Source organism: Xenopus tropicalis, chromosome 9, assembly GCF_000004195.4.
Source record: "Xenopus tropicalis strain Nigerian chromosome 9, UCB_Xtro_10.0, whole genome shotgun sequence".
NCBI lineage: Eukaryota > Metazoa > Chordata > Amphibia > Anura > Pipidae > Xenopus > Xenopus tropicalis.
Genome location: NC_030685.2, coordinates 2,431,029 through 2,443,907, shown reverse-complemented (window position 1 = coordinate 2,443,907; position 12,879 = coordinate 2,431,029). Strand labels below are relative to the sequence as shown.

Sequence of the window (12,879 nt, the reverse complement as noted above, 5' to 3'; positions counted from 1 at the left end):
GCTCTGTGCCCCCTCACCCTCCTAGCCCTGCCCTTGGGCATTAGCTCTGTGCCCCCTCACCCCCCTAGTCCTGCCCCCACCCTCCTAGCCCTGCCCTTGGGCATTAGCTCTGTGCCCCCTCACCCTCCTAGCCCTGCCCTTGGGCATTAGCTCTGTGCCCCCTCACCCCCCTAGTCCTGCCCCCCACCCTCCTAGCCCTGCCCTTGGGCATTAGCTCTGTGCCCCCTCACCCCCCTAGTCCTGCCCCCCACCCTCCTAGCCCTGCCCTTGGGCATTAGCTCTGTGCCCCCTCACCCCCCTAGTCCTGCCCCCCACCCTCCTAGCCCTGCCCTTGGGCATTAGCTCTGTGCCCCCTCACCCCCCTAGTCCTGCCCCCCACCCTCCTAGCCCTGCCCTTGGGCATTAGCTCTGTGCCCCCTCACCCCCCTAGTCCTGCCCCCCACCCTCCTAGCCCTGCCCTTGGGCATTAGCTCTGTGCCCCCTCACCCCCCTAGCCCTGCCCATGGGCATTAGCTCTGTGCCAGTGTAGCTTGTGCTGCCTTGCACCTTTCCGGCCCTGTTTGTGGAGTGGGAGGGTTCCTATAGAGAACCCCCGGAAAGGATTATAAGGATCCCTGGTAAGTGGAAAAACAAGGAATGTGTGCCCCCCCCCGAGTGGCATTCTTATTGTGTGCCCGGGGTACCAGCCTGTCCCTCTGTATCTATTGTGCCCACAGAGTAGCTTATCATAGCTGTTCTGTTATAATAAGGAGGGATAGACTCTCAGCCCAAAAGGGCACGTTCCTGCTGAATTGTGCTTAGTACAGGGGAATCCCTATGCTGCCATAGTTTTATGGTATCTCTCTGTACAGGCTATGAGCAAACTTAGGGGGCTGTTCCTGCTGAATTGTGCTTAGTACAGGGGAATCCCTATGTGCCATAGTTTTATGGTATCTCTCTGTACAGGCTATGAGCAAACTTAGGGGTCTGTTCCTGCTGAATTGTGCTTAGTACAGGGGAATCCCTATGTGCCATAGTTTTATGGTATCTCTCTGTACAGGCTATGAGCAAACTTAGGGGGCTGTTCCTGCTGAATTGTGCTTAGTACAGGGGAATCCCTATGTGCCATAGTTTTATGGTATCTCTCTGTACAGGCTATGGGCAAACTTAGGGGGCTGTTCCTGCTGAATTGTGCTTAGTACAGGGGAATCCCTATGCTGCCATAGTTTTATGGTATCTCTCTGTACAGGCTATGAGCAAACTTAGGGGGCTGTTCCTGCTGAATTGTGCTTAGTACAGGGGAATCCATATGTGCCATAGTTTTATGGTATCTCTCTGTACAGGCTATGGGCAAACTTAGGGGGCTGTTCCTGCTGGATTGTGCTTAGAACAGGGGAATCCCTGCCTCAGACAGAGCAATACCCGTCAGACACAAGAAATACATTTTAATGAAAAAGATAAATTCTCTTCGTCCATCGGAAACAAAAATACAAAACACAAAATGTTTGATAAATAATTACAAAATTCCGGGCCAATGAGTCCAATGAGCAGAAGCCAAACCCATTCAGTTCCGCAGAACCTCCCAGTGTGTGGGACACAGCGCCCCCTGCCTGCGGGAAGTGGAAGGAAACACTGTATCTGGGAGAGGCCCAATCACTCGCCCAATCGCGACGGGGAGAGGGCGGAGTCAGTGTACAGAGACCTACTCTCATTGGCTCTGTGTGATACAAATATACATCATAATATTCTGCTTTGGGTCCCAACGGGGCGTGGCCAGAATGTCCTTCTTGGGGGGCTCCTTATTCCCCCCCCCTCCTTGCCTGGTTCCTCTTGGTCACTGGGGGTAAATCTGCACCCAGACCCCACCTTGTCCCTATTTGGGGGGGAAGCACCTTCCTTTCCTGCTGAGCAGCCTTGGTGTGAATAGGGGGTCCCACCCTCACATCCAGCCCCCCCCGTTATAGAGGCGCTGCAGCTGCGCCCCAGAGAACTGCAGGCCGATTTTGGACCCCCCGTTGGGCAGGAAGTGTGGGAAGCGGAGCTCAGAGTTCATGGAGTAGCCCCGGGGCAATCGCTCCTCACTGGGCCGAACGCTCGGAGCCACCGCACAGGATGGGGGGGCAAAGTCTCCTCCGCAGCCCACGTCCCCCCCATAAATCTTGTATTCCCCTGGGCTGTTACCGAGCGACTCCTGGAGCCCCTGAAACGCCTGCGGCAAACGCTGAACCGACAGTGGGTGGCGCTGGTTCTGGGCTCCGTGTCCATCTGTGGGGCTGTGGGGGAAAGGATATCATGAGTGGAAGCTGCCATATTGTATGGGGGTGGAGCTTATTGTCTGTATATTTGTATTTATACATATGGGTGGGAGGAGCCATAGTGTTGCTAGGGGTTACAAGGCTACACTAGGCAATGACAGGAATGGGGGGAGACTCACCAGGGGTACAGGCTGCCGCCTCTGACGGGGGGCTGCTCGGGGTACGACTGCCCCGCTGCCTGCAGGAAGGTCTCCGGGGTCTGTGAGGACATCTCCAGGGCGGCTCCTTGTTCCTGATTGGCTGTGAGAGAAGGGTTAGGGGTTTGCGTGGAAGGCGGAGTCCGGGATGGTGGTGTGATTGGGTGGAAAGAGCAGTCGGGACTGGGGAGGGGGATACCCAAGCCCCTCCCTATATCCAGCTCCTCACTCAGGGTGGAGTCACAGGGGCCGGTGTAGAGGGGCCGCTTGCACTCACCTGGGGGGGAAGAGAGAGATTGAGGGGTTATTATTGAGGGGGGAGAGGTATGGGGGGGGGCAGAGGTATGGGGGGGGCAGATAGCCAACAGGTGCTACTTACCCTCCGGCTGGAACTCCTCCTCCTCCTCCTCCTCCGGCTCAATCACTTTCCTCTTCACCCGGGTGGAGCGGTCCCTGCACAGAATGGAGAGCGTTATATTGGGGGGATTGGGCCTACACTGGGGGTACGGGGGGATTGGGCCTACACTGGGGGTACGGGGGGATTGGGGGTATGGGGGGAATTGGGCCTACACTGGGGGTACGGGGGGATTGGGCCTACACTGGGGGTACAGGGGGATTGGGGGTATGGGGGGAATTGGGCCTACACTGGGGGTACGGGGGGATTGGGCCTACACTGGGGGGGGATTGGGGGTACGGGGGAGATTGGGCCTACACTGGGGGTACGGGGGGATTGGGCCTACACTGGGGGTACGGGGGGATTGGGCCTACACTGGGGGTACAGGGGGATTGGGGGTATGGGGGGAATTGGGCCTACACTGGGGGTACGGGGGGATTAGGGGTACGGGGGGGATTGGGCCTACACTGAGGGTATGTGGGGGGGGGATTGTGGGTACGGGGGGGGATTGGGCCTACACTGAGGGTATGTGGGGGGGGATTGGGGGCACGGTGGGATTGGGCCTACACTGGGGGTACGGGGGGGATTGGGCCTACACTGGGGGTACGGGGGGGGATTGGGCCTACACTGAGGGTATGTGGGGGGGGATTGGGGGTACGGGGGGGATTGGGCCTACACTGAGGGTATGTGGGGGGGGATTGGGGGTACGGGGGGGGATTGGGCCTACACTGAGGGTATGTGGGGGGGGATTGGGGGTATGGGGGGGGATTGGGCCTACACTGAGGGTATGTGGGGGGGGATTGGGGGTACGGGGGGGATTGGGCCTACACTGAGGGTATGTGGGGGGGGATTGGGCCACCCTAATGGCAATGGGGGCAAAAATTTCTCCCCTCTTTCTCCCTACCCCCAGTAGCAGGGTATATGGTAGGGTCTGTAAGGGGGTGGGTCTTGGTGCCTGGGGGGGTAACACAAGGAATGGGGGGGCACCTCGTACCTTTTGCTCTTCATTCCGTCCTCCCGAAATCCTTTCGCAAACGGGTTGGTCTGAATCTTCAGCTGCGTAATCTGTGTGTGTGTGAGAGTGAGAATGTGACTTACTGACACTCACACTCACACTCACTCACTGACACTCACACTCACTGACTCACACTCACTCACTGACTCACTCATTCATTCACTCACACTTACACTGCTGCCATAATGTCCCACTAACCATTTCTACTGGCCCACTCACCCTTCCCACTGGCCCACTCACCCTTCCCACTGGCCCACTCACCTTTCCCACTGGCCCACTCACCCTTCCCACTGGCCCACTCACCCTTCCCACTGGCCCATTCACCTTTCCTACTGGCCCACTCACCCTCTCCACTGGCCCACTCACCTTTCCTACTGGCCCACTCACCCTTCCTACTCACCTTTCCCACTGGCCCTCTCACCCTTCCCACTGGCCCACTCACCTTTCCTACTGGCCCACTCACCTTTCCCACTGGCCCACTCACCTTTCCTACTGGCCCATTCACCTTTCCCACTGGCCCACCCACTCATCCTACTGGCCCACCCACTTATCCTACTGGCCTACCCACACCTCCCATTGGCCTACTCACCCTCTCCACTGGCCCACTCACCTTTCCTACTGGCCCACTCACCCTTCCTACTCACCTTTCCCACTGGCCCACTCACCCTTCCCACTGGCCCACTCACCCTTCCCACTGGCCCATTCACCTTTCCTACTGGCCCACTCACCCTCTCCACTGGCCCACTCACCTTTCCTACTGGCCCACTCACCCTTCCTACTCACCTTTCCCACTGGCCCACTCACCCTTCCCACTGGCCCACTCACCTTTCCTACTGGCCCACTCACCTTTCCTACTGGCCCATTCACCTTTCCCACTGGCCCACCCACTCATCCTACTGGCCCACCCACTTATCATACTGGCCTACCCACACCTCCCATTGGCCCACTCACCCTCTCCACTGGCCCACTCACCTTTCCTACTGGCCCACTCACCCTTCCTACTCACCTTTCCCACTGGCCCACTCACCCTTCCCACTGGCCCACTCACCCTTCCCACTGGCCCACTCACCCTTCCCACTGGCCCACTCACCTTTCCTACTGGCCCACTCACCTTTCCCACTGGCCCACTCACCTTTCCTACTGGCCCACTCACCCTTCCCACTGGCCCACTCACCCTTCCCACTGGCCCACTCACCTTTCCCACTGGCCCACTCACCTTTCCTACTGGCCCACTCACCTTTCCCACTGGCCCACTCACCTTTCCTACTGGCCCATTCACCTTTCCCACTGGCCCACCCACTTATCCTACTGGCCTACCCACACCTCCCACTGGCCCACTCACGCTCCCATACACACACATGCTGGGTTGTGCCCCCCCGGGTACCTTCTCGTTCTGATAGGCTGTGACAGTCAGGAATAGGGTCTCTGGGAAGGTGAAGGAGGAGCAGCCCCCCCAGCGGCGGCTGAACACGTCCTGGGCCCGTACAATATGGAAGCGAGGCTGGTACTTGTGCATGGAGTGCAGGATGATCTGTGGGGGGGGGGAGAGATGTATTCATGGTGGGGCCCTCCTGCAGTACCTTATCTGCCCACTGGGGGCATCAGAGGCCCATTCTGTGGGGAAAGCTGCCCTTCCCTGAGTGTAGGCAGTAGGGTCCCCCCCCCACCCCATTATTACTGGCCCCACCCCATTATTACTGGCCCCACCCCACCCCATTATTACTGGCTCCACCCCATTATTACTGGCCCCACCCCATTATTACCGGCTCCACCCCATTATTACTGGCCCCACCCCACGCCATTATTACTGGCCCCACCCCATTATTACTGGCCCCACCCCCTTATTACCGGCCCCACCCCCACCCCCTTATTACCGGCCCCACCCCCTTATTACCGGCCCCACCCCATTATTACCGGCCCCACCCCCTGCGTGGCTGCACATAAAGCCTTTCAGCCTGCAGCACGAATCTAAACCAATGGCTAATTAGCAGGGAGTGGGTGATATTGGGGTGAGGGGGCCCCAGTAGAAGCCATAGGGGTGCCCCATCCTTACGTGGCCCATCTGGTCCAGGGTGTTGTTGGTGAGTTTGATCTTGTGGAAGGAGATGGGTTGTTTCATCCAGTGGGACCCGGGGGCGGGGGAGTCGGGGTGGATATAGACCCTCTCGGGGAGTCGGGGTTCGGCCCTCCCGCTGGGCTCCCAGCGATCCTCCTGCCACTTGTAGCGAGAGTTGTCGATTGGGACGATATCGGCCAAGAGCAGGTACTTGCCGTCCGGTTCCAGCCCGGTAACACTGACCTTGCACTGGGGGAACATACGCCTGGGGGGGGGGGCAAGAGAGAATGGGGGGGTCAGAGAGAGGAACAACTGCCCCCAGGCTGCCCATACTTACCCCTGGGAGAGAGCAGGGCGCCACCTACTGGGGGCTGAAAGGAATAACCCCAGGGGGCTAATAAAGGGGCCTTGGATTTCTGCTTCTTTAGAAGGAGACCTACAGCCTGTGTAACAGCGGAGCTGCCATACTCAGTACCACTATGTGGGCAAATAGTGGCCCCAGGGGTCAGGCCTTTCTGCTTCCCTGTAAATGCCCCTTATCTGCCCCTATCTCTTCCCTATCTGCCTCCTTTACCCCTCTCATTGCCCCCCCCCCCCCCCCCCATTCTCAGGTTCCTGCCCCATCTTCCCTCAGTCCCCCATCTCCCCTACTTGCCCCCCCACCCTCTCAGTTCCCCATCTCCCCTACTTGCCCCCCCACCCTCTCAGTCCCCCATCTCCCCTACTTGCCCCCCACCCTCTCAGTCCCCCATCTCCCCTACTTGCCCCCCACCCACTCAGTCCCCCATCTCCCCTACTTGCCCCCCCACCCTCTCAGTCCCCCATCTCCCCTACTTGCCCCCCCACCCTCTCAGTCCCCCATCTCCCCTACTTGCCCCCCACCCTCTCAGTCCCCCATCTCCCCTACTTGCCCCCCACCCTCTCAGTCCCCCATCTCCCCTACTTGCCCCCCCCACCCTCTCAGTTCCCCATCTCCCCTACTTGCCCCCCCCACCCACTCAGTTCCCCATCTCCCCTACTTGCCCCCCCCACCCTCTCAGTCCCCATCTCCCCTACTTGCCCCCCACCCTCTCAGTTCCCCATCTCCCCTACTTGCCCCCCCACCCTCTCAGTTCCCCATCTCCCCTACTTGCCCCCCCACCCACTCAGTTCCCCATCTCCCCTACTTGCCCCCCCCCACCCTCTCAGTTCCCCATCTCCCCTACTTGCCCCCCCCCCCACCCTCTCAGTTCCCCATCTCCCCTACTTGCCCCCCCCACCCACTCAGTTCCCCATCTCCCCTACTTGCCCCCCCCCACCCTCTCAGTTCCCCATCTCCCCTACTTGCCCCCCCCACCCTCTCAGTTCCCCATCTCCCCTACTTGCCCCCCCCCCACCCTCTCAGTTCCCCATCTCCCCTACTTGCCCCCCCCCCCACCCTCTCAGTTCCCCATCTCCCCTACTTGCCCCCCCACCCACTCAGTTCCCCATCTCCCCTACTTGCCCCCCCCACCCACTCAGTTCCCCATCTCCCCTACTTGCCTCCCCCACCCACTCAGTTCCCCATCTCCCCTACTTGCCCCCCCACCCACTCAGTTCCCCATCTCCCCTACTTGCCCCCCCACCCTCTCAGTCCCCCATCTCCCCTATTTGCCCCCACCCTCTGAGTTCCCCATCTCCCCTACTTGCCCCCCCACCCTCTCAGTCCCCCATCTCCCCTATTTGCCCCCACCCTCTGAGTTCCCCATCTCCCCTACTTGCCCCCCCCACCCTCTCAGTCCCCCATCTCCCCTACTTGTCCCCCATCTCCCCTACTTGCCCCCCACCCTCTCAGTTCCCCATCTCCCCTACTTGCCCCCCCCACCCTCTCAGTTCCCCATCTCCCCTACTTGCCCCCCCACCCACTCAGTTCCCCATCTCCCCTACTTGCCCCCCCCACCCACTCAGTTCCCCATCTCCCCTACTTGCCCCCCCACCCTCTCAGTCCCCCATCTCCCCTACTTGCCCCCGCCCCCCCCAGAATACCCCCTCCCGTCTCACCTCCCAGACTTGGTGATGATCATCTCGGTGCCGATGGAGTGAAACTGCTTCCATAGCTCCTTGTTCTCCAGGTTCATCTTCACGTTCCCGGGCAGCTGGGGGGTTTCGCAGGGGGGCTGCAGCTGGCCGAACCCCAGGGCAGGACCAGGGGGCAATGAGAGAGGGGTGAGAGGGGGCGCTCCCAGAATCCTTTGGGAAGGGTCCAGCGCCGGGAACAGCCCATCAAACCTCTGGCCGGGCACATCCAACTCTGTGGGACACAGGGGGGCAATTAGTGGGGCAGCAGGGCAAGTTCCCTGTGGCAGGGCAAGTGTTAAAGGGGCGGTTCCCCTTGGTGGGACCCAGGCTTGGCAGCTTGGTGCTAAATGTTAGGCCTCTCCTGCTAATTGGAACCCAGCTGGTCGCTATGGTAATGAACTGGGGTCGCTATGGTAATGAACTGGGGGGCTCCATCACTCTGAGTCCCCCCCACACAGGATACAGGGAGTAGCAGCACCAACGTATAGGCCCAGTGGGTTCCAGTCCTACAGCCCAGTACTATGGGCCACTATCTGCCCCTACAGCTCTGTTACAGCTCCCCCTGCTGGACAGGCATCACCAGGGCCGGAAGGGCAACCTGTGGGTACTGGGAATGCCAGGGGGGATGCTGTAAGGTGTCCAAGGGCCCCCGAGGTGCCGGTGCCACCCAACACCACCAGAACCAGCACCAGAACCAGCCACGGGCCAAGCAGAACCCACATATACAGGATCCCTTATACACAGGCTCCGTCCTTATATACAGACCCACTCGCCAGAACCTGAAAGATCCAAATACAACAGAACCCCAACACACAGCTCAGACCCCCCCAGTCCCATATATTTACAGATATAGAATCCCTTATCCGGAAACCTGTTATCCAGAAATATACATATACAGGATCCCTTATACACAGGCTCCGTCCTTATATACAGACCCACTCGCCAGAACCTGAAAGATCCAAATACAACAGAACCCCAACACACAGCTCAGACCCCCCTGTCCCATATATTTACAGATATAGAATCCCTTATCCGGAAACCTGTTATCCAGAAATATATATATACAGGATCCCTTATACACAGGCTCCATCCTTATATACAGACCCACTCGCCAGAACCTGAAAGATCCAAATACAACAGAACCCCAACACACAGCTCAGACCCTCCCAGTCCCATATATTTATGTGTATAGAATCCCTTATCCGGAAACCTGTTATCCAGAAATATACATATACAGGATCCCTTATACACAGGCTCCGTCCTTATATACAGACCCACTCGCCAGAACCTGAAAGATCCAAATACAACAGAACCCCAACACACAGCTCAGACCCTCCCAGTCCCATATATTTATGTGTATAGAATCCCTTATCCGGAAACCTGTTATCCAGAAATATACATATACAGGATCCCTTATACACAGGCTCCGTCCTTATATACAGACCCACTCGCCAGAACCTGAAAGATCCAAATACAACAGAACCCCAACACACAGCTCAGACCCTCCCAGTCCCATATATTTATGTGTATAGAATCCCTTATCCGGAAACCTGTTATCCAGAAGTTTGGAAACAAGGCATCTCCCATAGACTCCATTTTAATCAAATAATTCAAACAATGATTTCTTTATTCTCTGTAATTATAAAACAGAACCTTCTGCCTGATCCAAACTAAGACAGAACCGACCCTTATTGGTGACAAAACTCTGGGTTTAAATAACAATTATATTTCAGTAGAATAAATGTATGGAAAGATCCCTTATCCGAAAAATCCCAAGCATTCTGGATATCAGGTCCCATACCTGTATCTATATAAGAGTACAGATCCAGTAGAACCCGGCCACAGACATTTCACATTTGGACCCAGTGTAGAACCTCTCACATATCATTCACTGCAACAGAACCACATCCTAGTTGGGTCTCAGAACCTCCCAGGCTCAGCGTTGCTAGGGACCCCAAGCGGAGTAACCGCCCTGCTCATTCCCACACACACTGGTACCTGGGGCCCATATTACATACCTGGGTATCTGTAAGCTTCATGGTGACCCCCAGCAGTGGGGTAGGTGGGTGCCAGGGCATGAGGGGGTCTCATCCCGTAGGAGGTGCCATACTGCTGGAAGAGCTCTGAGTGATACATTCCGGCTCCGGGGGGCTCAGTACATTGGGTGCAGGGACCCTCTCAGCTCCAGTCACTAAGTAGTTCTGAGGCTTCAGCCCATTGACTGCCCTTAAAGCCCACCCTACCCTGTTTGATGTGGGACCCTCCTGCTAGGTGACAGGGGGGCCGGGGGGGGGAGGTCCCTTCACACATTAGGACTGAATTAAACTTTATTAAGGGGCTTTATGGCTGCTCTGGGCCTCAGTTTGTCCAGTTGTCAGGAAATGCAGGAGGTGATGGAAAACACTGGGGGGGGGGGGGGGCGACAGGTTCCTAATAAACCCCACACTATCTGCCCCTCTGCCCCCCCAAACACACACGTATCATGAGATCTTCCTACCCATGTGCCCCCCCATACCATCAGGATCATAGATGGGTAGCCTGTATCTGCCTTATTGTTATGTATTCATTATATCTGCCCCCCCTCACAGTTTTATTCATATAGCTGTTAAACTACATCTCCCAGCATCCCCTCAATTCCTCATATAGTACAGTATGTAACTGGCCTTCAGGCTGGGCCCCCTTAGCCCATAACAAGGTTACAGATATATAGAAACATTGGGGTAACAGTCACCCCGCTATAGTTCCAGTGGTACCCAGGGCACAAATAAGCACTCACCCCAAATCCCCCCCTAACTGGCCTTCAGGCTGGGCCCCCTTAGCCCATAACAAGGTTACAGATATATAGAAACATTGGGGTAACAGTCACCCTGCTATAGTTCCAGGGGTACCCAGGGCACAAATAAGCACTCACCCCAAATCCCCCCCTAACTGGCCTTCAGGCTGGGCCCCCTTAGCCCATAACAAGGTTACAGATATATAGAAACATTGGGGTAACAGTCACCCCGCTATAGTTCCAGGGGTACCCAGGGCACAAATAAGCACTCACCCCAAATCCCCCCCTAACTGGCCTTCAGGCTGGGCCCCCTTAGCCCATAACAAGGTTACAGATATATAGAAACATTGGGGTAACAGTCACCCCGCTATAGTTCCAGGGGTACCCAGGGCACAAATAAGCACTCACCCCAAATCCCCCCTAACTGGCCTTCAGGCTGGGCCCCCTTAGCCCATAACAAGGTTACAGATATATAGAAACATTGGGGTAACAGTCACCCTGCTATAGTTCCAGGGGTACCCAGGGCACAAATAAGCACTCACCCCAAATCCCCCCTAACTGGCCTTCAGGCTGGGCCCCCTTAGCTCATAACAAGGTTACAGATATATAGAAACATTGGGGTAACAGTCACCCCGCTATAGTTCCAGGGGTACCCAGGGCACAAATAAGCACTCACCCCAAATCCCCCCCTAACTGGCCTTCAGGCTGGGCCCCCTTAGCTCATAACAAGGTTACAGATATATAGAAACATTGGGGTAACAGTCACCCCGCTATAGTTCCAGGGGTACCCAGGGCACAAATAAGCACTCACCCCAAATCCCCCCCTAACTGGCCTTCAGGCTGGGCCCCCTTAGCCCATAACAAGGTTACAGATATACAGACATTGGGGGGCACAGACTGGTGCAGCTGGCAGGGTGGCACAGGGCTATGTGGGTGCTGGCAGAGCTGTGGGTGGGGCAGTTGGGGGGTGGCACAGGGCTATGTGGGTGCTGGCAGAGCTGTGGGTGGTGCAGTTGGGGGGTGGCACAGGGCTATGTGGGTGCTGGCAGAGCTGTGGGTGGGGCAGTTGGGGGGTGGCACAGGGCTATGTGGGTGCTGGCAGAGCTGTGGGTGAGGCAGTTGGGCGGTGGCACAGGGCTATGTGGGTGCTGGCAGAGCTGTGGGTGGGGCAGTTGGGGGTGGCACAGGGCTATGTGGGTGCTGGCAGAGCTGTGGGTGAGGCAGTTGGGGGGTGGCACAGGGCTATGTGGGTGCTGGCAGAGCTGTGGGTGAGGCAGTTGGGGGGTGGCACAGGGCTATGTGGGTGCTGGCAGAGCTGTGGGTGGGGCAGTTGGGGGGTGGCACAGGGCTATGTGGGTGCTGGCAGAGCTGTGGGTGGGGCAGTTGGGGGGTGGCACAGGGCTATGTGGGTGCTGGCAGAGCTGTGGGTGGGGCAGTTGGGGGGTGGCACAGGGCTATGTGGGTGCTGGCAGAGCTGTGGGTGGGGCAGTTGGGGGGCACGTGGGGAGGATTAGGGTGCATCTCATTACAGTAACAATAACAGGGCGCACAGATGGCCGCTGGCCGAGCCTCAGAAGTGGCCAAACCGGCCGATCACATGTGGGTGCAGACACCAAACTGCACTTTGTAGTCACTTCTCAGCTACGTGTGAATCTGCCCCACGGTTTAACCCCCTCAGTGCTGCCCCTTTGTGTCCAGGACTGGGGACTGATCCCGAGGGGCCTCCTCCTATCTGTCTGTTGTACCTGTCACCTATCAGTCTACCCACCTACTTACCCACTCACTTACCCACTTACCCATTTACCCACCCTCTTACCTACCCACCTACTTACCCACTTACCCACCCACCTTTCCCTCTCCTGCCTAAGGGTAAGTTTAAGGCCAACTCCTCCGGGCGGCGGATCCCTGCGCACAGACAACAGATGTTTCCATAAAGCGGCAGTGGGGGGGGCAGAGACCTCAGACTTCCGACTTGGGCAGAGCTCTGTGCCACCTCGTTAATGAGCCTCGTTAGCAGCTCTGAGAAGTCGTCAGGCTCTGGGAAGCACCTAATGGGCCTCATCCCCCCCGGCTCCTCCCATCATGGCACGGCAAGGGTTAGGGGCAGTTGGGCAATGCCCCCAGCAGGTCGGGCTGCTAATTTGTTTCAGGAGTCAGAACCACATGCTACTCA

The 12,879-nt window shown here is 57.5% G+C and overlaps 1 protein-coding gene across 1 annotated transcript; it reads right to left on the bottom strand.

Moving 5' to 3' along the window:
* Positions 1-1,409: 1,409 nt before the first annotated feature.
* On the bottom strand, positions 1,410-10,119 carry tbx6 (T-box 6). The gene is given in 8 exon segments (NM_001007994.1): positions 1,410-2,252; positions 2,414-2,708; positions 2,811-2,884; positions 3,820-3,890; positions 5,225-5,371; positions 5,894-6,161; positions 7,916-8,165; positions 9,952-10,119. Coding segments are annotated over 8 exon segments (1,557 nt in total). The 5' UTR covers positions 10,070-10,119; the 3' UTR covers positions 1,410-1,918.
* Between the last annotated feature and the right edge of the window lie 2,760 nt (positions 10,120-12,879).